Source organism: Castanea sativa, chromosome 12 (genome assembly GCF_040712315.1).
Source record: "Castanea sativa cultivar Marrone di Chiusa Pesio chromosome 12, ASM4071231v1".
Taxonomy (NCBI): Eukaryota; Viridiplantae; Streptophyta; class Magnoliopsida; order Fagales; family Fagaceae; genus Castanea; species Castanea sativa.
The window spans coordinates 25492093-25516693 of NC_134024.1; the positions used below are offsets into that span (position 1 = coordinate 25492093).

The 24601-nt window shown below is 37.4% G+C and overlaps 1 protein-coding gene across 1 annotated transcript; it reads left to right on the forward strand.

Moving 5' to 3' along the window:
* Positions 1 to 372: 372 nt before the first annotated feature.
* Positions 373 to 1976, forward strand: LOC142620038 (uncharacterized). The gene is made up of 2 exons (XM_075793478.1): positions 373 to 722; positions 1018 to 1976. Exons 1-2 carry the CDS (start codon positions 527 to 529, stop codon positions 1875 to 1877), a joined length of 1056 nt encoding a protein of 351 aa, XP_075649593.1. The 5' UTR covers positions 373 to 526; the 3' UTR covers positions 1878 to 1976.
* Positions 1977 to 24601: the final 22625 nt, after the last annotated feature.

Sequence of the window (24601 nt, forward strand, 5' to 3'; positions counted from 1 at the left end):
ATCATTTTTGCTATTTCCTAGAAACTAATCAATTTGATTAAGAGCCCATAATGATTAAGTCTTAATTAAGTCTTAATTAAGCCACATTGTTTGATAAATAAGATACACACCTTTTAAATGAAAGAAATTAGCAAACCTATTTAATTTTGCACTATAGGAGAAATGTCCCTTTAACAAAAATTATAAGGTGCCTAATTGGCTAGGTTTGATTTAACGTGGTACCATGGCTTAAGATAGAGAGAGAAAGTGAGAGAGAAGAAACGAAAACAGTTGGGAAAATAAGAGAGAGAAGGTCGTGGTCCAATGAGAATAGGTGTAGACATAAGACACATATATATACATAATACATAGATATATTACATAGGCAAGGCAGGCTTAATGTGTCGTGTAAAACCAACAAAAGTGACTTCCCATCCACAACCCTAAACCAACCCTCCCCCACTTTTCTTATTCTCTGTTGGTGGTCATTTCATTTCCTTCTGCCTCTTCTATATATCTTCTTGTGGACTCCTCTTTGGTGTATTTGATGTCCAACAATTCTATTGCTCGGCCTGCCATGGAAGATTCTGCTGGAGCTGCTGGGTCTAGTGATGATGCTAAGAGTACTAGTTGTCCCCGTGGACACTGGAGGCCAGCTGAGGATGAAAAACTCAGACAACTTGTGGAACAATATGGTGCTCAAAATTGGAACTCAATCGCTGAGAAGCTTCAAGGAAGATCAGGTATAAATATTTATCATCATCTATATCAATAATATTAATTAACCCCCTCTCTCTCTCTTTGGGAATCTTGGATCTTACTATAGATTAGAGTATTTATTAGCTTGAAATTGAATATTCACTTGGACTAGCTTGACCATCTTTCCGACCTACTAATCTGATCAAAATATTTTAGGACTTGATATTTGTTACATCATGACACAGAAGAAAATTATTAAACTAAATCTAAGAGAATCTAACAAATGGGGTTTTTTTTATTTATAATTTTTTTAATTAAAATAAAATTATGAATGTGTAGGAAAGAGTTGCAGATTGAGGTGGTTTAATCAACTAGACCCTAGAATCAACAGGCGGCCATTTTCGGAGGAAGAAGAAGATAGACTGCTTGCAGCTCATCGCATTCATGGGAACAAGTGGGCTCTCATAGCAAGGCTATTCCCAGGTCGAACCGATAACGCTGTGAAGAATCATTGGCATGTTATTATGGCAAGGAAGCAAAGAGAACAATCCAAGCTATGTGGAAAGAGAACTTATCAAGAAGTTAATTACAATTACTCGAAAACCTCTAGTACTAATTTTCTTGGAAGGAAACCTATATCTCAAGGTGATCATTTAAGCTCATCATCAAGAGCTGGGTCTGAGAGTACTAGCAGAATCTTTGAGTTCCGAAACCCCACTAAAGAAAGGATATTTGCAGATTCACCCTCTAGTTCTTCGCTTTCTTGGAACTTTGCTTCATTGCCAACAGTATCAAGCAACTCATCTTCGTTGGAATTGTTCATGAGAAGACAAGGAAGAGCCTGCTTCAATTCTAGTTCTAATAATTTCATTAACTCGGAGTGCTCAAAACGGTCTGATAAATATCTTCATAGATATCATCCAAATTCTTCTGTTCATCATGGCAGCTATCAGGGTTCTACAACATATGGACTAGTTCCAAACTACACCAAGGTTGTTCCTAGTCCCTTTGGCTGCTTCAACCTTGGCAGTGATTATGAAACAAACGGAAGGAATAGGAGAGAGTTAGTGAGTTTTTGCAATAACTCACCCACATTAACGAAGTTGAGGGCAACCACAGAGCATGAGCAAGGAGATGAATCCATTGAACACAAGGATATTCCCTTCATTGATTTCCTTGGTGTGGGAATCTCTTCTTGATCACAAAAGTACATCTTTTTTTTTCTTTTTTCTTTTTTTTTTTATTTAACTTTTTCTTAATATATTAATTATAGTTCTAGTTTCACTTCTTCATCTTAATTACCGGACTAATTATTGATGGCATCATGAGGTTTGGCAATTTCATATGTTTCATTTAGGTACCAAGTTCCTTATTCTAATTATGCATGAGGTTTGGCATCACAGAAGTTCTAGGTTTCATTTGTTTTCCTATTCTAATCAATGCATCAAAGTGTGGGAGAAGTATGTATACAATTTTAGTAACTTGGTGCAAGTAAGCTAACACATGAATTATGATTCTTGTGGTCTAATTCAGAAAGTTTTGAAGGAAATATAGAAAGCTGATGAAAATTAATTTGTAGCTTTTCACTTAATTCTTCAACTTGATGTGCAATAGGCAGGTATGTTGTTTCTCTCTAAATTTCCAATATATATATATATATATATATATATATATATTCTAGAAAATTACTTGAGAGAAATTGGTGCATATATAAGTCCATTTCAAAGTCTGGCTGAGAGCTATCATCTTTTGTTTGAAGCTTCTTTTATTAATGCATAATTCATTTAAGGTCAGGTTAATGGCCATTAATTTTTTTTTTTTAAAGTTTGTTTTATCTGCACCCTTGAGTGTTTGCCTGATTACTATGTGTTTGGTTAAGTTTATTTGCTCGAATGTGAGAAAAAAGTAGATTTAAAGAAGTGTAATTAGTTTTTTTTTTTCACAATTCCAGATATACGATGTTTCACATAATATTTATACTTTCATTACAAAATATCCCCATTTTGCACATAATATGAAAAATGTAAATATAATGTAAAAGTGTGTGGACACGGTTGGATGTGGAACAATAACAAATATGTTTTTTTTTTTTTCCAAATAAACCAACCAATTTTTTTTTTCAATTTGCTCCTATTTTCCATATACTTTTGTATGAAAATTTCATTTTTATATGTTTCATTTGTTCTAGGATTAATTTGTCCTCCCTTACAAGGTTTCCATAGGAAAACAAATTATATATGTTACTATCTGTTTGAGTATATGTTGTGGAATACTGGAATGATCAGTTTAAGCTGTCCAGTCAATTGGGCAAACTAACTATTACAAGAAACTTCTCTTCGTAAGCTTAACCTTTGTATTCTACGAAAGTATTATTAGATGGGTGACATGTTATTCTAGAGTTGCAACTACTCCTATTTTTTTATTTATAAGAATTCCAATCAAGAAAGAAATTAAAATGGTCAATTGCAATCAAGGTAGCAAACATTGACATTATAACTGTAAGGGTATTTTATTGTCTCATGTGTTTTATAAGTTTCAACTTTCAATGCATGCATGCCATAAGAATTATACCAAGAATGCAACTCTAAGTGGTTAATGCGGATATGGAAAAAAAAACTATATTGCTTTGACGTGTGGCGTCAAACTTTTTGAAATCGACACTGCAACATTTGCACAGAATCACAGTATGATAAACCAATATAATAGTTAAACTACCACTTCCAGATAAAGTTTCAAACAATCCCTTTTAATGTACTCAGAAGATATAGGTAGTATCAAGCAAACAATATTGCGAAACTATTCAAAATATGAAGTCTGCAAACCTATTCTATGGCTGCTGTATTTTTTCCTTAGTTTAGTATTGCGCTCACTCGTTCAAGTTGTTTTCTTTGTTTTTGTAAGTTTTTTTTTTTTTTTTTCTTTTCTACTTTGATGGCTTTCGTCATGGATGCATTGCTTGAAGAAATTAAAGAAAGGGACACTTACACAAGCAATGTTGAGCTTTTGCATATTCATGTTCGCGGTTTTCTGTAAATGCCATATTCATTGTATCACACGCATGGCCGCTATATTTGAATTCACAAGAAAGAGAACTAGAGTAAACGTTTGCAGAGACAGTTGATTAACTTGTGTAACTTACAGTTTGTTTCCCTTGGAATTTTTTAGTTGAAATAATGAAGAATCTTAAGCTCTAAGCCACTAAGAAAGACCCAACCTGTTGGAGATATATTAGCTCCATAGTTTAGGCTTACGTCCAATCTTAATTTGTGTGTAAGCCAAGTCTCTCTCTTGTACAAGAAGCCTATTTACCATAATTAGTGTATGGTTACTTTAGGGTTTAGCCTCATATATATATTCATGTTGGGTTTATTATAACGTAGGATTTGTACTACATTTTTATATAACACAAGATTTGTATTACACTCTCATTGTAACACAGTATTTGTACTGCATGGGTATATATAAGAGATTAAATCCTAAAGTAATCATATACTAACTATGATTAATAGATTTCTAGTACAAGTAGGAAATTAGGCTTAAACACAAAATAGAATTCGGCTTAAACCTATACTATTGAGCTAATATACATCTAGCATTTACTTATAGTTTATCTATGTAACCAAGAAAAATGAAACGTTTTCATTGTCATCAATGTTTAAAGAAAAAATAACTTGTTTTGATCCATGAATTGCAAAAAAGGGGGGTGATTTTCAACTTTCAACTTTGGCATAAGCTTTAATTACATTTAATTTTGTACCTTCTATATCATGTGCATGAGAAATATATCCATGCAAGGGTTAAAGTTTATACATGACTTGATTTGCTCATTATGTCAATCATCTTTACGTTATTTCAAGTAAAAAAACACGTCCCTAAATTTTAAGAGTATGTATGTACAGTTGGTATTTTTTTGAAAAATTCCTCAAATTTTGATGGGAGGGGCATCATGCCCTAAGAGTGCACATGACCACATAATACACATTATTTAGGCTTCAAATTATATATCACTATTCAATTACATATTCATGTAAATATGTAATTGAATAGTGATATATCTCTTCCAAAAAAAAAAAAGAATAGTGAAATATAATGAGTGGTCATTAATAGTGTTAGGAATTAAATTGACAATGTAATATGAAAAAGAAAGGGTTGTAAATTGTTTGTCATGTGTTGAAGACCAATTCAAATTGGAGACTGCCAAAAGGAGTGCAAATTTGGAGTGCCTGCTCTTGCCAACTTATTCTCACTTGAGTGAAACACCAAGCTCACTCAAGCGAATCTCCTTGTCACTTGAGTGATACATTAATCCAATCTATGAACTTGTATATCCCAGGCTTTGCTCCAACGAGAGTTGAAAATCTTGTTTCTCGAATTTGATTTGAAACAGTTTATACATCTATTTATTAGCCCTACCTCTCTCTCTCTCTCTCTCTCTCTCTCTCTCTATATATATATATATATATAAGTTTCGAGTTTTAAGTTAAGAGAGAGGCAGCCATATCGATCACTGAATATCATGAGAACCTTTTCTTTGTTTCAAATCTGTAAATCCCATCCTTTCTAGTTCTTGACTTTACACCTTTATGACATATCCTTGATCAAGAATATTGAAAAATATACTGTTGAAACCACAGAAATCTCAACCTCACATAAGTGCATGCGATGTGATCCTAGAGTTTCATAGTGAAGCAAGCGCTTCTTTCTTGATGGGTTCATATAAAATAAGTCCAATGGTTTAGGTGTTATTGTGATGATATCAAGGAATTGTCTGTTGGGATAGTGGGGTCTAATCACAAAGGTCTTGTGAGTAGTTTGTAAACTCCCTTTATAGTGAATTGTCTTGTTGGTACTTTACTCTGTATGGATTTTCTATTAAGAAGCTCTTCATTAGTATTCCCCTTGGTTACCAAATTGTTGTGTTATTTGCTTGATCTCTTTACTGATATTGTGAATTCTGATTGATTTGGTAATTGAGATTAAATTTTGGGATTAAAAAAATTTTCTAACAAAATATCTATTTGCTTGGCTTAGATTTTTGTTTTTGAAAGTTTATTTTTATTAATTGTTTATATACAGCTTTTTTAAGTTTTTTTTATTTATTTTTGGGTGCACGCACACACACTCAAATTAGAATTCACCATCTTTTTGGACAAAGACGACCCTAATTAAATTAATCAATTACCCTAACGTGATAATTTTACCACATGCAATAATAATTAACTAACTTCATTCTCACTTAATAATTAAATTAATCAATTACTCAAGTTAGTTAATTAGTCAAATTATATATGAAATGTTCCAATCCAATTTCAATGGGCACATCCATATTACCAAAACTAAAACTAAATGTTGTAGAAAAAAAAAATGCACACAAGCAATATGGTCATAATGGGAAACCGTAGCAGGAAAAACCCAACAGGTGGTTTGAAGCTTATCGCCAACTTGAAGAATTCACTATGTAGAATGGAAATTTACAATACAAAATATCCCAAATTCTAGTATTGCTACCTACAGTAGTAACTTACTCATATGATCACATACAACCTTAACTTGATTGGACTATTCTACAGTGAATATTTTCAATGCATGGATATCTAATTCGTGTTTAACTCACCACGACATCTCTTTCATGTAGTAGTCTTAGTGCAATCATCTCCACATGAACACTCTGGATTTTTAATGAACTCCGGAGATGTGGCTTGGTTCAAAACCCTTGACGCATAATCATTGCAAAAACTTCATCAACTTCCACTGTTCCACAGTGTTCTCTCTTATGTTATGATAACTTAAAGAAGCTTTTTGTACATCTAAGAACCCTAGTGCACAAATCCCTAGGTCACTTGGTCATCATAGACCACAACCCTAGCTAGAAAATAGAAATCCCAAAGCTTGATTGGTTGATGGGAGTTAAGGTTGTGGTTGAGATCAAGGAAGTCAATACCGTACCGGAGGTCGTACCGGTTTGGTCACCGGTATGATATATTTCGGATACCGGTCAATACCGGTGTACCGTTTTGGGTTTACTGCTATTTTACACACACACACACACACACACACACACCAAAATCTCTAGGACCATATTTATAAGCATATAATATTTCACTTATATTATAGTAAATAAAAAATTTTATCATAAAATATTACTTCAATTCAGAACAAATTATTCATAGTTTTAGACTTTAGTATCAATTAAAAGAAAAAAAAAATACAATATAAAAAATAGAAAGCTTAGTTGTTCATTGTATTTTAAGAAAACAAATAATACTAATAAGTTAATGTAAATAAGTTACCATTATGCTTTTACAAAAATTCAAAAATTACAAAACTAAAAAAAAAAAATTAAAAAAAAAAAGTTTTTTTCTGTACCGGCCGGTACGTTCGGTATCGGTCGGTATTGCCTGAAATTGGTCGGTATGGTCGGTACGCGGCCGGTACGGCCGGTATTTTTTTCAGTACAAAATAGAAGTGTATCAGTACCGGTGCACTGGCCGGTACGGTATCGACCACCCTGGTTGAGATGCAATCAAGGTTGCAATAATTGTCAATTTTGAGCAATTTTTTGAGTTGTTTCTTCTTGTCTTCAATGTAGAACTTTAACTTCATCAAAAAAATGTAGAGCTTTAACCACTATTTAAGACACTGAAATATTACAACTCAATTACATTGAAAAATAGTTTTGTAACTGATAGGCCAAGAATGTATTAACCCATTATGATGAATTAATTGATTAATTATCTAAGTTTATTAATTAATCAAATTAACATGCAATACGCGTGATAGGACAAACAAATCATCAAATAATTAAATGCAGCAGAAATTAAATTTGACACGGGTGATTTGTTTACAAATGGGGAAAACCACCGAGGCAAAACCCTACTGGGTGAATTTAAGGTCACCACTCCCAAGAATCTACTATTATCAAAACAAGTGGTTATAAGTAAAGGAATCCCAATACCTTATACCAACCTACAAGTGGTTCTGTAGTGACAATCTCTCATTTTCAATGCACGACTCTTAGTACGTGACTAATTAATCAATGTGCGGATCCCAGTATTCGGCTTACTTCTTTGCACAAATCTCAGTACGTGACTAACTTCACAATTTGTAGCAGCTTCACATAGGAACACCAATAAGATCTTTAATGTTGGTGTAAGAGACTTTGCTTGGTTACAGAACCCAAAGGCGTACAAGAAACGCAACAAGAACTCTTTCTTCTAAAGGAGGAGGCTAGGGTTTCAAAAATAAAACCTTATGAAACTCTTTAAGGTTAGGTTTATTTATTTATTTTACCTCCTTTAAATAGGAGCTTAATGGGCTCTCCTATTCCAAATAGGTTTACACAAACCTTGGACTTTCCTTAATCCAATAAGGATTATATCAAGAATGTATTGATCCCTTGTGATGAATTAATTGATTAATTATCCAAATTTATTACTTAATCAAATTAACATGCAATATGCGTGGTAGCACAAACAAATCACCAAATAACTAAATGCAGCGGAAATTAAATTTGACACGGGTGATTTGTTTACAAATGGGGAAAACTACCGAGACAAAATTCCACTGAGTGAATTTAAGGTCACTACTCCCGAGAATTCACTATCATCAAAACAAGTGGTTACAAGTAAAGGAATCCTAGTACCTTATACCAACCTACAGTTGAGCCCTTATTTCAATACACAATTGGACTTGTTCTGTAGTGACAATTCTCATTTTCAATGCATGACTCCTAGTACGTGACTAACCAATCGATATGCGGATCTCAGTACGCGATTTCCTCCTTTGCACGAATCCTAGTACGTGACTAACTCCACAACAACCCTTTGATTGTTGTAGTTGATTTACAGCAGTTTCGCATAAAAACACCAATGAGATTATCTATGTTGGTGCAAGAGACTTTGCTTAGTTATAGAACTGAAAGGCATACAAGAAATGCAGTAAGAACTCTTTTTTCTGAAGGAGGAGGCTAGGGTTTCAAAAAGAAAACCTTATGAAACTCTCTAAGGTTAGGTTTTTTATTTTATTTTATTTATTACCTCCTTTAAATAGGAGCTTAATGGGTTCTCCTATTTCAAATAGGTTTACATAAACCTTAGGCTTTCCTTAGTCCAATAAGGATTATATCAAGAATGTATTGACTCCTTGTGATGAATTAATTGATTAATTACCCAAGTGTATTAATTAATCAAATTAACATGCAATACACATGGTAGCACAAACAAATCACCAAAGAATTAAATGCAGCGGAAATTAAATTTGACACGGGTGATTTGTTTACGGATGAGGAAAACCACCAAGGCAAAACCCCACCAGGTGAATTTAAGGTCACCACTCCCAATAATCCACAATTATCAAAACAAGTAGTTACAAGAAAAGGAATCCTAGTACCTTATACCAACTTACAGTTGAACTCTTACCCTAATACACAATTGGACTTGTTCTGTAATGACAATCTCTCATTTTCAATGCACGGCTCCCAATACGTGACTAAACAATCGATGAGCGGATCTCAGTATGCGACTTACTTCTTTGCACGAATCCAAGTACGTAACTAGCCTCACAGCAACCCTTTGATTGTTGTAGTTGACTTGCGGCAACTTCACATAGAAACACCAATAAGATCTTCAATATTGGTGCAAGAGACTTTGCTTGGTTGCCGAACCCAAAGGCGTACAAGAAACGCAGTAAGAACTATTTCTTCTATAGGAGGAGGCTAGGGTTTCAAAAAGAAAACTTTATGAAGCTCTCTAGGGTTAAGTTTTTCTTTTTTCACCTGCTTTAAATAGGAGCTTAATGGGCTCTCCTATTCCAAATAGGTTTACACAAATCTTGGACTTTGCTTAGTCCAATGAGGATTATACAAACCCATAAACAAATAACCTTTTAGAGTAAAAATGTTGTTAACTATAGTCTGTATCCCGTAAGCTCAATAAATCGAGACATGTGTTGAGTTTTAATGAATCTCGACAGATCGAGCTTCTGTTGAGGAGGTATCGAGACCTGCAGATTGCACTTTTCTTGAGCAGTTCTTGAGTAATCTTTATATCTTCAATTTAACCACTTGTAATAATTATTTTGAACCTACTTAGATTTACCCAAATACAAGTAAAGTGCGTTTTGTCAAAGGATATGTCAATTATATAAAAATATGTCCCTAACAGTATTTTTTTTAAAAAAAGGTTTTGAATATGAGTGGGTTTGACAACACTAAACATAATTGAACCTAGCAAGTAGTAAGATGTGCGGTAAGTTATGATTGTTAGAATATAATTTTTTTTTTGAGACACACACACATAGGTGAAAGAATGAAGTTCTAACACAAAGAGCATACTTAATAAATTATAAGGTGAAATATTCAAAAGTAAAACAAATGAATTTTATTCATGTGATCTCTATCTTGTCTAGTCTACTTGGGCATTATTTCTATGTATTATTATATGCAAATTTTTAGGTAAGGTTTTCCATTTTCCACAACCGACAGTTTCTAACCTTTTAAAAAGAAAAAAATAATTATAATAATATAAATGGAAAGCATGTATCCTTTTTCTTTTTTTGACTGAAAGAGGTAGGGAAAGCATGTATCCTTTGTGGCTCAAATTATTTCATTTTCTTTCTTAAAAAAAAAAAAAAAAAATTCTCTCTGTCTCAGTCTCTGTCTCTCTCTCTCTCTCCAATCTATTGAATTGAAACTAAACGTGCTGTCAATGACCATTGTCACGGATCCGAACGTATCTCTTGGCAGTTGGCACTTTGGGGCGAAACCATGAAATAATTGTCTCCTACTCTCCCTCTTTTCTTTTCTTTATTGCTGAATAGTCTCCTACTCTTTTTAGTACACATCATGGGTGATTATATATATACATGTCAAGGTTTTTCAAAAAAAAAAAAAAAAAAAAAAAAAATATATATATATATATATATATATATATATATATATATACATACACACACATACATATCAAGAATACGTTTAATTAAAGAAAACGTGCATTTTTCAGAGTATTTTTATTTTGTACATTAATTAGGAGACTATTAACCATGGTTTCCTAGTTTAGTCGGATTATAGTACTAGAGGTGATTAGAGTAGAATTATTGGTTTCTTAGTATCCGTTTGGATCCGGATTACTGTGGCTGGGTTTTGCTTATTTGCGTTTTTATTTTATTTTATTTTATTTTTTTCTGCAGCGGGAGACAAAACGTGTAGTGCGCGTACTGTGCGTGTACTATGCGCATATTGTTCACGCAGTTTTTTAGCAACTTTTTATTAAAAATGGATCTCGCAGTACTATTTATACATTTAAAAATTATTTTGCTACAGTGTTTTCAGTTTTCAACAATAAGTTCTATCCAGATGGACCCTTAATCTCTAGATGATCTTACATGGATTAAATTTTTATTACCTTATATTTAATTTTAAGCAAACTTACCATTACTGTTGACTCTTCTCTGTAACAACATTAGTAATACAACATTCACGGTAGGCTCTCTATCTATCTCTCATTCTCCCTTTCCCCCAAATTTTAAATAAACTCACCCTCGAAACCATTGCATAAAACTCAACACACCCTAATCAAAGATTAAAAAGAATATTTAAATGAGAATATTAAAAGAATATGTACATTTGAGCAATGCCCCCTGCTCTGTCCCCATTGATATGAGGTGCATCTAGATATAATATAAGGGCTTCTGAAGTATTATAATATTATTTTCTCTAGCATTTCTCTATCACGAGTAAAGGTTCGTTTGGTTGGAGGAATTTTAGAAAAGATGAAAAAGAGAAGAAAGAAAAGGGGAGTAAAAATGGTTTTTGTGGGTGTTTAGTTGGAAAAATGAGAAAAGGAAAAATTGGTGAGTCCAAATGTTTTCTCCGTGATCTTACCAAAAATCAATCTTCCCAATTTGGAGAGATTCATGTAGAGAAAATTGGAATGGGAAGGAGTATATGGAAAAATGACTCATCTACCCCATATTGTTAGGGGGTGTTAATTCGGATTAGCGTGTTGAGTTCATGTCGTGTTGAGGTAGGGATATTCGACTAAATGGCTCGAACCCATTTAATAATCGTGTCATGATCCTTCAACTCTAACCTGACCTGTTAATAAAGCAGATTGACTTGACCCAACCCATTTGACACGCTTAATAAACGAGTCGTGTTGGGTTGACATGAATGTAACACAACCCATTTCAACCTGCATAACATTAAATATAACATCCATCTAGAAATAATTTTTTTTACATCCAAAAAGTAGTGCATACACTTCAAGTCTTCAACCCACATTCAAAATAATATAGTTCAACAAAAATATAACATTCATCTAGAAATAAGTTCTTTACACTCCAAAAGAAGTGCATACACTTCAGAAAGAGCAATAGTCGGTTTGAGAGTTGACATTTTGAGTTTGAGAATTAGGCGTGAGAAGAGTAGTACGGCTGAAAAAAAAATAGATATTTATAAGAAGGTTTAAAGATCTAAGGTTTGTAAAGTTTCAATTTCGAATTATATCCCTTGTAAAATGTTGTAATTACTCACTTTTCTTTTTAAATTTAAAATATATGTTGGATATAAAAGGTAGTTGACAAATTTAAAATAAAATGATTATTTATTTGTTATACAAGTTAAATGAATTGTGTTAAGTGGGTCATTTTGGGTTGACACAAATAAATTGGCGTGTCAAACGTGTCTATTGCGGGTTACACGGGTTGACCTACTTATGACACGTTTCTTATTTGTCGCTTTCGAGTCAACCCGTTTATGACCCAAACCCATTAAGGCCCAACCCTAACCCGAAAAAACCCGTGTCGAGTTCGTGTCGTGTTCGCGGGTTGGGTCAAACATTGACATCCCTACGTATTGTGTACACGTTGGTTGGTTTTTTTTTTTTTAATCAAATTGTTAGGCTTTCTTTTATTGTTTTATTAATTAGTCTTTGTTTGTTTGCATCCTACTATCCTGTAACGTTATTTTGCTTCCTCTTTCTTTTATTTTTGTTCCTTCATATCAGCCGACAACTTTATTTCTTTATTATTAGTTTTTCTTTTGCTAGATGTTTTATTAGTTGTGGTTTTTTATTTTTTATTTTTTATGGTATAATGCAAAAACACCCTTTAAACTTAGGGTCAAGATCAAATTGACCCCTGATCTTCTAATTTGAAAATAGAATCCTTTCACTTTGAGAATACCCAAATTGATCCTTTTCTCAAAATTTGCACCTCCCAAACTTTCATTTTTATTAAAAAATCATTTTAGAGTATATTTTAATTAAAAAAATGTTTAAATTAAATTGGTTGTAACCTTAAATTACAATTTTTCTCAATATCTTTTTATTAGAGGGAATTTTGACAAATTAAGTATTGGATTACATTTTCTTTTTATATCCTTCATACTTGCAAAATTTCATGAAAATTAAAAATTAATAGCTATGTTATCAATAAAATTTTTAAATTGAAACTTTTTGTAATTTAAAATTATGTATAAAATATAAGCTTATAGGTCATATAGTAAATAATATCCGATTGAAACAAAATTTGACATATGTATTAAGAGCGTAAAGAACATGCAAATTCAACGGTTAAATTTTCAAAATATGCAGTAATATGTGTGTGTGTGTGTGTGTGTGTGTGTGTTAGATTTGGCATAATGATTTGTAGGGATGATAGGCCCAGTAGTATATTTTGGGCTAGGGGTCCGGTTCGAGGACGCCTAGTTGTTCGAGAACGGGTAAACATTGTTATGGAGGTCGGCGTTGATGAATAAAGTAAGGGGTCTGGTTATGATGATCCGAGAAGGGGGTCCGAGGAGGGATGCTTCCTTGACTGAGCGAAGCAAAGGTTAGAGGGTACAATCTGCCATCTAGAAACAACGTTCCAAGATATTCTAGTGATAAGGATATATATTGTGAGAGCACAGGACAAAGGAAAGCTATGAAATATCTAAGAGTAAGCTGCTACCACCGCATTGAATGTTCTGTAGCTAACTCTCTGGCTGCATTAATGAGGAAGTGATACCTAAACAGTAGTTTTCAGCCTTATAGCTACTCCCAAAGATTTCAGGAAGGTGCTGATGGGACAATGATCAACACCAGCAATCTGATCTACACGTGGACGGTAGAGAAAGAAGAAGGAAGATAGTATAAAAGAGAGAGGGGACCCTAGGGGAGGGGGATCGGGAATGAAGAGAAAAACACTGTAGAATCAAGAATAATATTTGTAACCAGTCCCTAAAGAAATAAAGAGAAGAATCAACCTTCTCGGATTGTGTCTGGAGTTGTTTTTCCTTAGATAAAATTAGTTCATCTTTAATCTATTGTCATCTTTACCCACTATGATTTTTGTATAAACTCATTAGAACCTAGTTTTCTAATCTAGTCTTTACAAATTCATTGTATTAGGCCTCTTGGGCCTACTCCCATTCTTCCTTTGGGCTTAGGCGCTAAATTGCGTCCCTACAATTGGCGCCATCTGTTGGAAATCCTGGTGTTTTAGTGAATTTAACATTCAATTATGGTAGGTTCAGGTCTGAACCAGGCGGAGTCTATGGGGTCTCAGCGTCAAGATCATTTCCTCAATCTTAAATGAAGAAGGGATTAGGAGGAAAGTGTGCACACCACCCATACTAACAGGGGCCAGTCTTGGGGTGGGAGCCACGTCTCTCATGAAGAGAATGCTAGAGCCATGCAATTGGAGATCAATCATTTGAAAAGGAAGTTGCACCGTGAACGATAGAGGCGAACTCCTTCTAATTTTGACTATTCTTCTGGTGATAATGGGGATGACAGTTACAGGCCCAGGTTAAGGACTCTAGGAATGAGGCTTTGATGTGCAAGGTATTCCCATCTAATTTGGGACCTGTGGCAATGAGGTGGTTTGATGGCCTAGGAGCAGATTCTATTGATTCCTTTAAGGAACTCACCCTGGCATTTGGATCTCGCTTTATTACGTGTAGTAGGGTTCCTCAGCCCTTAGATTCCTTGTTGTTTATGACCATGTGAGAAGGGGAGACCCTGAAAAGGTACTCAGACAGATACTTGGACATGTTCAATGAGATCGATGGGGACTTTGACGATGTGGCCATAAGGAATTTTAAGGTTGGCTTACCTGCCGAGCATGATTTGAGAAAGTCACTGACCAAGAAGCCTGTAAGGAGTGTGCGTCGACTCATGGACCGTATTGACGAGTATAAGCAAGTCGAGGAGGACCAGCAGCAAGTAAAAGGGAAGGCAAAGGTTATCCCTCAAGATAGGAGGGATTTCAGGTCGGACAGATACAATAATAACTGGCCATGTAGAGACTTCACTAGGTAGTCTAGGTCTACTGCTAATTAGGTGGTCAGCACAGTGTTCAGGGAACCAGTGCATTAAGTCTTGGAAAAGATTAAGAATGAGCCATACTTTAGATGACTAAATAAGATGGGAGGAGACCCTATGAAGCGCAATCAAAGTCTTCATTGTCAATACCACTAGGAGCGAGGGAACACCATAGAAGATTGCTGAACATTGTGGAATCATTTGGAACAGTTGGTCAGAGATGGTAAGTTAAAACAATTTCTACATCAATCTAGTGGGCAAAGCGGTCATGCAAGGCCCAAATCTCAAAGAGACGCTTCTTCAAGGCCTCCTTTTGGCACATTAATGTCATCTTCGCTGCTCTAGGGAGAACTAGTTCTCACCTTTCTAGGGCGATGTCTGTAGCTCGGCCACTAGCCGAGGCCTCCAACCTTGAGCTGAAGAGGGCTAGGACGGAGATCCAACCGGTGTTGAGTTTTTCGAATGAGGACAAAGTTGGAACCATACAGCCACATGACGATGCCTTGGTAGTCACCCTCAGGATAGTGGGGTATGACGTGAAGAGAGTGTTGGTGGATCAGGGCAGCGAGGCAGAGATTATGTACCCTAACTTGTACAAGGGGCTAAACTTGAAACGTGAAGATTTGACAACTTATGATTCATCTTTGTTAGGCTTTGACAGGAAAGTTTTTATTCCTATGGGCCAGATTAGACTACTTGTGCAAGCCGGTTCAAAGGTGATAGAAGTGGACCTTATTGTGGTAGATGCTTATTTTCCCTACATGGCCATTGTAGCAAGACCCTAGCTTCATGCCCTGGGAGCCGTTTCTTCAACTCTGCATTTGAAGGTGAAATATCCTTCCGGGGACCAAATTGAGGAGCTGATTGGGAGCCAGTCCGTGGCTAGGCAGTGCTTGGTGACTGCAATTATGCATCAGCCAAGAGTTGGGTCCTCGGCCTCTGCTGAGAAGGGCTTATAGCAATCAAGGAATCCAGTGTTATCTACTAACGCTGTTTCAGAAAGGCCAAAGTGTGAGATGTTAGAGAAAATTGTTATTGATGATGATTCGGAAAATTTCTTTCAAGTTGGAGCTCAGCTACCTCCTCGAGAAAAGGAAGAGCTAATAGTATTGCTTAGGGAGAATATCAATGTGTTTGAATGGAGTGCTTATGAAGCTCTTGGGGTGGGTCTGAGCTTCATTTACCATCATCTAAATGTAAATCCAGTTTTTATCCCTAGAAGGCAACCACCTCGGCGCTCATCTAAAGAGCATTATGAGGCTGTCAAGGAAGAGGTGATCAAACTTAAGCAGACCGGAGCTATTAAAGAGGTGTTTTATCCTGAGTGGCTTGCTAATACTGTAGTGGTGAAATAAAAAAATGGAAAGTGGCAAGTATGTGTGGACTTCACAGATTTGAATAAGATCTGTCCAAAAGACCTTTTCCTTATGCCTCGAATAGACCAGCTGGTGGATGCGTTGGCCATTCTTAGATGAGCTTTTTAGATGCATTCCAAGGATACCACCAAATATCACTGGCTCTGAGTGATCAGGAAAAGACAACTTTCGTCACTTCTACTGGAAATTACCACTACAAAGTGATGCCTTTTGGTTTAAAGAATGCAGGGTCTACCTATCAGAGGATGATGACTAGGATGTTCGAGCCACAACTAAGTAAGAATATTGAGGTTTATATAAATGATATGGTAGTAAAGAGTAAGGTGGTGTCCAAGCAAGTGGGAGACCTCAGGAATATTTTTGAAATATTGAGGAAACATAAATTGAGCTTCAATACTTCCAAGTGCTCCTTTGGCGTGGGATCAGGTAAATTTCTAGGCTATATGGTCATTCATTGTGGAATTGATGTCAATTTTGATTAGGTTAAGGCAATTAACAGTTTACAGCCACCTTGGAATTCCAAAGAAGTCCAAAAATTAATAGGAAGCCTTGAACCAATTTATCTCTTGGTCTACGAATAGGTGTAGACCTTTCTTCCAGTTGTTGAATAAGTGGAAGGGATTTGAATGGACCTAGAATTGTGTTTTAGCCTTTCAATAGCTTAAGGAGTACCTTTCTCAGCCACCTGTTATGTCCAGGCCCAAGGAGGATGAAGTTTTGTTTGCTTACATTGTCGTGGCTTCCTATGCCATGAGTTTGGTGCTGATACGGGTTGACAGTGGTGTGCAGATGCCAATGTACTACGTGAGCAAGTCATTGTATGAAGCAGAGGTACATTACCTACCACTGGAAAAAAGTCATTTTAGTAGTGGTGCATCTATGCGTAAGCTCCCCCACTACTTCCAATCCCATATAGTTGTTGTCTTAACCCAACTTTCGCTCATATCATTACTTTGAAGTGCTAATTACACAGGAAGGATTGCCAAATAGGGTACAATCTTAGGGGCTTTTGATATTAGGTACATGCCTCGCACCTCTATTAAGGGCCAAGTCCTCGCAGATTTGGTGGCTGAGTTTGCTGAATCCCCATGGGAGGAGAAAGTTGAGAAGTAGAACATGGATGAAAATTCAATTGGCATGGTCTCCTTGCAAAAACCTTCATCCTGGAGGGTATACATTGATGGTGCAGGCAAATTAAAGAGGATCTAGAATGGGGCTAGTCATAATTTCTCCTGAGATGATCATTATAGAAAAATCCTTAAGGTTGGGTTTCTCGACCACAAATAATGAAGCTGAGTATGAGGCTCTATTGGTAAGGATGATTATGGTTTAGAAAATGGGAGGAAAAACAGTGGAGATGTTCTCAGATTCGAGATTGGTTGTAGGCCAAGTGAAGGGAGAGCTGGACCCTAGAGATCGAAAGATGCAAGAGTATTTGGATCAGGTTAGGCACTTGCAGTTAGGGTTTGAGTCTTTTGCCTTATTGTAACTTCCTAGAAGCAGAAATACCCATGTTGACTCTCTAGCCACTCTTGCAACATCCTCGGCGCAGAGTTTACCTTAGGTTATCCTTATTGAAGACTTGTGTAAGCCTACCGAAATGAAGGGAAAGATAGTCCGTATTCATCAGATCAAAGTGGGACCTAGTTAGATGGACTTCATTGTGCTATTCCTTAAAGAAGATATCTTGCTCAAGGGGAAGTCCAAGGTTGACAAGGTACATAAGAAGGCTCCTTGGTTTTGGCTGTCTAAGGACCAAAAGCTATACACGTGGTCTTTTTCTTGACCATATTTGCTATGCATACACCCTAAGGCAGTAGAACTACTCCTAGAAGAGTTACATGAAGGGATTTGTGGAAGCCACACAGGAGGCAGATTCTTATCTCATAAGGCCCTCACTCAAGGATACTAGTGGCTGAACATGCAAAATGAAGCACAAGAGTATACGAAGAAGTGCGACCAATGCCAGAGGTTTGCTCCAAACATTCATCAGCCAAGAGGCGTTCTCAATCCTCTGTCCAGCCTTTGGCCTTTTGCTCAATGGGGCTTGGATATTGTAGGGTCTTTCCCTAAGGCAGTAGGGAATAAGAGATGGCTGCTAGTTAGCATAGATTATTTCATCAAGTGGGTTGAAGCTGAACCATTGGCAAATATTAAGGACATGGATGCCAAGAGGTTTGTTTGGAAAAACATTGTTACCCAGTTTGGGATTCCTCATACCCTTATCTCGGACAACAGCATTTAGTTTGATAGAAAAGCTTTCAGGAGGTATTGCTGCGACGTGGGCATTACAAATAGGTATTCCACCCTGGCTTATCCACAGGGGAATGGATAGGCCGAGGCTGTCAATAAGGCCATAGTGAATGGACTCAAGAAGAAATTGGATGATGCAAAGGAAATATGGGTGGAAGAGTTGCCACACGTCCTTTGGACATATCGGACTATAACTCGCAGATCTATTGGGGAGACACCCTTTTCAATGGCTTACGGGGTTGAGGTTGTAATTCCTCTTGAGACCGGATTCCCAACATTGAGGATGAGCTCTTTCACTCCGAGCGACAATGATGGGCTGTTAGAGCTTAGATTTGATTGAAGAACAAAGGGAAAATGCCATGGTTCAATTGGCTTATTATCAACACAAACTCAAGCAAGGGTACGACTCAAACGTAAGGTTAAGGCCATTAGCGTCTGGAGATTTAGTATTAAGAAAAGTTTTGGGTATTGCAAAGAACCCAGCATGGGGAAAGTTAGGGCTCAACTGGGAAGGGCCATATCGCATCACCTCCATATTATCTTGAAGATTTAGATGAAAATGTCGTACCACGCCCCTGGAATGTAAATAACTTGTGAAAGTATTATTATTAATGAAATTCCTTTTGGTCATATATCATTTATCACATTATGCGTTACATTTCTTACTTACTTAAGTATTAAATAGAACCTTAGTTGTGCCAGGTTTCTCGGACCACCTACTTTGGGTAAATTATTACTTAATGTCATTTGACTTAACTATCAAACAGAATCTTGGTCATGTCTGGCTCATCGAACCACATACCTTGGGTAAATTGATATTTTTTTTAATCATTTTTCTATGTGTTAAATAGAACCACAGTTATGTCTGGTCCCTCGGACCACCTACTTTAGGTAAATTAATACTTCATGTCATTTGACTTATGTATTAAATAGAACCTTGGTCATGCCTAACTTCTTAGACCACATGCTTTGGGTGAATTGATATTTTTTTTAATCATTTTTCTTAGTGTTAAATAGAACCTTAGTTATGCCTGGTTCCTCGGACCACGTACTTTGAGTAAATTAATACTTCATATCATTTTTCTAAGTGTTAAACGGAACCTTAGTTATGTCTGGTTCCCCGGACCATATACTTTGGTAAATTAATACTTCATATCATTTTTCTAAATGTTAAACAGAACCTTAGTTATGTCTAGTCCCTCGGACCACCTACTTCGGGTAAATTAATATTTCATGTCATTTTACTTAAGTATCAAGCAGAACTTTGGTCATGCCTGGCTCCTCGGACCATATACTTGGGGTAAATTGATATTTTTTATCATTTTTCAAAATGTTAAATAGAACCTTAGTTATGCCTGGTTCCTCAGACCACATACTTTAGATAAATTAATACTTTTTATTATTTATTTAACTTTCAAATAGAACCATCCATGCTGAATGGCAAGGACCCTCACAGTAGTGACTTGAACAAATGGGCATTTATGAGCACCATTTAAAGCATTGTAAGTATATCAAATATATTTATTATCTATTTGAGATTTGATTGTCCCCCCAAGTCCTTTAAACTTATTGACAAGTGGGGGGTTAAATGGAGTCTGATGTGGATGAATGCTCTGTTATTGTGTATATTTTTGAAGTTAAAGGTATGCTTTGATGAGGTTGTGGACTTAACCTGTTCTGTTGCTAATCAGGAAGGTGTGATAACTGTGCTACCACTTATATAGATAACCAAATGGAGCTACATCTCATTACTATGTTAGTTAAGTGTTAAGTAAAACAAAAACTATGTTAGGATCAATATAAATCTCACAATTATGAAAGAAAAACTTATAATTATCATTGATCTGAGCCTTCGAAAAAGGCAAGTTGCTTACAAAGGAGCAAACTGAATTACAAGTTCAAGAAACAAAAACAACAGTTTTTTTTTTTAATTTTTAAAAAGGGGACAACTCATGGTTTCATCTTTATTACAAGTTTGTCCTTTGGAGTCTTGGCAAGCTGGGTGGTTGCTGCTGCCGAGGATGTCTAACCCATACCCTTAGGATCTTCCTTGGCAGGAATGGGGATAGTTGCCAAAATCAACTCGTGGCTTTGAGAAACCACCCTTCCCTTGGAAGAATCCTTGGGTGCATCCGACAGCTTCGTCATCTCGGGGGAGACCTCCTTGGGGACTTCTTTCTCCTTATCAGGTGCACTGGTTTGCTCTGCCCCTTTTTGAGGACTTCTGGAAGGAGGAGGGTCCTTAGTTAGGACCTTTTCAATAGGGATTGTAACGTTGGGGGTTGCGTCATCCTAGGAGGCTGAGGAGCTTGATGCCCGTATTGTAGGGGGTAGTATACATTTTTCGCTCTCCTAAGTGCCGAAAAGGCCTCAACCCCTACCAAGTTGAGGGCCTCGTTCCACACCAGGAGGCAGTATGCTCTACATACCCTTGAAACCTCGGACCTGAGGGCATCCTCAGTTTTAGCTTCCCCTACGTTGTAGCTGTCTTTTTCGGCCTGATCCTTAGGTTTCTCAGCCTCCTCTAATTTCTTTTGTAACAGTTTGATTTGCTCCTTGGCAGCAGCAAGCTCACTCCCAGCTTGGCGGAGTTGCTTGCGCTGAGTCTCGGCCTGTCTCTTCGCCCCTTCCAGTGCCACCTCAGCATTTTTCTTCTCCCTTTTAGCCTCAGTGAGCTGGGCGTTCAACTCCTTCACCCTCTTCTCAACCACATTAAAGGCCTCAACAGCAGCAATTTGTCTGCCCTCCTCATCCTTCATCTGGTGGTGAGAAAGATCCACCAACTCCTTGACTTTAAAAGTGGCTTGGACAGCCTGAAAAGGGAACTTAGCAAGTAAGTAAAGGCAAGAGTAAAAAAAAATAATAATAATAATAAATAAAAGTAAACAAATAAATAACAAATTTGGCTTAAACAACTTACCATAGCAAGGTTTCTCTTCAGACTTAGAAACACCTTGTGTTTCTTCATGGTCCTTAAATCAGTTATGTCATCGTGTAGTAGTAGTGCTTGCTCTATAGCGTTTGCCACGTACCCGGCCTTTCCCTGCTGGCAGTCCCTAATTGAGGAGTTCATAGGGAGAGGTGGCCCGTCTAACTCCAAGGGGGGATTCTAGTTTGGTACCTTGGTGCAGAGATCACGTCCTCTGTCTCCAGGTACCCCATCACTTAGGGATCATGTTTGGGTAGTCTTGGCTACCTTGGCCCTTTTTTGAGGCTCATTCTCCTTGGAAGGAACACCTCGGCCTTCCTCCATCACATCCTTCCCCTTCTGTTCTCGTTTCCTCTTTTTATCTACAAGTTCTTACTGAGGATCATAAGAAGTGGGAAAAGAGGGGTGTTTGGCTTGACCAACCACCTCAGGCGCCTTGCCCCAAACTTGAGATTCCATTACCTCCATAAGGCCGGCCCTGGTTTTGTGTTGTATCCCTATTGCTTTAGGAACAATGGTGTCTTCTTGGATGCTACTTACTTGGGCCAAAGGAAGGTGGCTAGGATTGCGGATCTAAGTCTCTGGAGATTGGGGCTGGTTGAAGATGGCAAACTTGTCTTTCGATTCAGACACTTCAACTACGTCTTTTTCTTTTTCTTCTTCTTGTCCCCTTATGGTGGCTGGTTGCGAAGGGGTTGCTTCGTCCTCGGCCTTGTATTGAAGGAGTGGTTCTACCTTTAGTACACCTTGTGGTCCCAGACCTGGGTTGAGAAAACCAAGCACAGCGACATTGATTAGGGGCAGGCGCGGGTCCTTTTCCTTTATCACACACTTCAGTGCTTGTAAACTAGATGAAAGTGGAGTGTAGCTGAGGATCAGATGTGCCACTCGTAATTGACCGTCTGTGTGGACAAACACCTCGGCTTGAAGTATTTTGTCCAAGCTTTGTTTGTTGACAAGGCTGAGGTTCGGTTTGGCGACGTGCTTATCTGCGAAACCATTAAGAAAACAAAAAAAGAGATCATTAGTACTAGAATAGCACAAATCAAAGAAGAGTTCATTTACAAGCACAAACAAGGAAAGATGGGTACAAAGTATGGAAAAGAAAAATAAAGGTTGATTTAGAAGCAATAAACCTAGGCCTACAACCCCACCTGGTTTCCCCTCTCTCGTCGGATAGGGGAGGCCATAATGCCACTCCCTAGAAATGATTAGAAAGTCCTTATTCATGCCTTTGTTGGATTCAGGGAGGCATGAGATAAGCCTAAACTCGGGGTACCTAGTTTTTAGGAATAACTCAACCCTTTTAAGTGGTGGAGGTTATAAACCCAGTTGACGTTGTGATGGGTAAGGTTTAAGCCCATTTTCTCATTAAGGGCATCTACACTACCCAAAATCCTAAACATGTGTAGGGCACATTGGGTAGGGGCTAATCTATGAGCCCTAAGGTAATCTTTAGTGACTGTGCCCATAGGGATTCTCATCCTTCCTTCTATAAAGGTAGGGATTGCAACTTCTACCCGGCCCAATAAAGAATAGGGTCAGGTTTGGGTTTAAAAAAAAAACCGGAAGCGAGTCGGGCCAGACCTGACCTGGTTATACACTAATTACTAAAATATCCTCATATATATATAGATAAACTTATCCCTAACCCATCTCATTCTCCCACTCTCATCACACAGCCGCCACCCTCTCTCTCTCAAATCTCCAGCACTCTCACGGCCACGGCCACGGCCACGACCACGACCACAGCCACACGGCCACAGCTTCACTGTCACGGCCCTCAACTCCTTAAGCAGTCATTCTCACCGACCGGCACAGCCACACTCACGGCCTCAGTGCCTCTCTGCCGCCCCCCTTAATTGCTCACATTTCCCCCTGCGCCTTCAATACGTTCTTCTTTCTTTTGTTTTTGCCATTTCTGTTTAGGTTCGAGTTCGTTAGGATTTAGGATTGTTAGGGGTTTGGGTCCCTCTTTTTTTTTTTTTTTTTTGAGAATCTGGTTTGGGTTCCTATTGGGTTTGGGTTCGTTGCCATTCCTATTTCTCAATGATATGTTCTTCACCTTTTTTTTGTGATTTCTATGTTTGTGTTTGTGATTTTGAAAGGGAAAATAAAAAATCTAAAATTTTTTTGTTTGTGTTTGGAGTTTTGGTGGCTACTCAGGTCCGATTGAAGAGCATAATCCTAGAGTTTGTTTTTGTTTTTGGGTTTTTGATCTAAATTGATGATCATGATCCTGCCCTCTTGGGGTTTATTTTTTGGGTTTCTAATCTAGGTTTGTGGAGGTTTAGGGCTTTAGACAAATATTTTTTTTCTTTTTGATTGGCCCACGGATTGGGCCTAGAGTGGCATGGGCTGGTGGGGCCCGCGGGGCGAGTTTGGGCCCTTCATAAAAAACCCATTTATTAAACAGGTCGAGTCCGGGTTGTGGGGGCAGACTCGTGGGTCAGGCTTGGGTATGGAAAAACCCGGCTCGAACCCGACCCGTTGCCATTCCTATATAAAGGCAAGCATCGGGATTACCACTTCTCCCTACTGCCTTTCAGTATGCCAATCCCCTTACTTACAATGCCTAATGGAGACTCCTAGAGGGATTCTATATTGAGCTTTAAAGCTCTCTATACCCTCCGCAGAGTCTACCAAGTAGACGAATCTACCCATGTGTGAAAAAAGGTTGAAGGTGCTATAATGGTGAAGGGGAACTAAGAGTGCCGAGGAGAAAAGGACACTGTGTAAAGAAAAGTAGAAGGAAAAGTAAATAAAAAGGGATGAAAAGACTTACGTGAAGAAAGAAACTCTCCTTGGACTAGCTCATGATATTTATGAGTGCAAAAGTGAAGGGAAGGAGGGGTTCAAGTAATATTTGTATCAGGGAGAGAAACAAGTGGGAAAATTCCCACCTGAGTTCCAAGAAAATCCCTAGCCGTTGGATCTGCATCACATCGTAAAACATGGGGAACATGGAGCTACAAAAATTTAATGAAAGCACGTCTCGGATGCCAAAGCGTCAGGAACGTGCATTGGGTAGTTAAAAAGGTACCTACGCAGATAGGAGTGAT

What these genes read in the sequence shown, in the direction of transcription:
- LOC142620038 (XM_075793478.1), top strand. Translation starts at nt 527, where the DNA reads ATGTCCAACAATTCTATTGCTCGGCCTGCCATGGAAGATTCTGCTGGA. An exon ending in GAAGCTTCAAGGAAGATCAG is followed by an intron (nt 723 to 1,017) that starts GTATAAATATTT and finishes ATGAATGTGTAG; the next exon opens with GAAAGAGTTGCAGATTGAGG.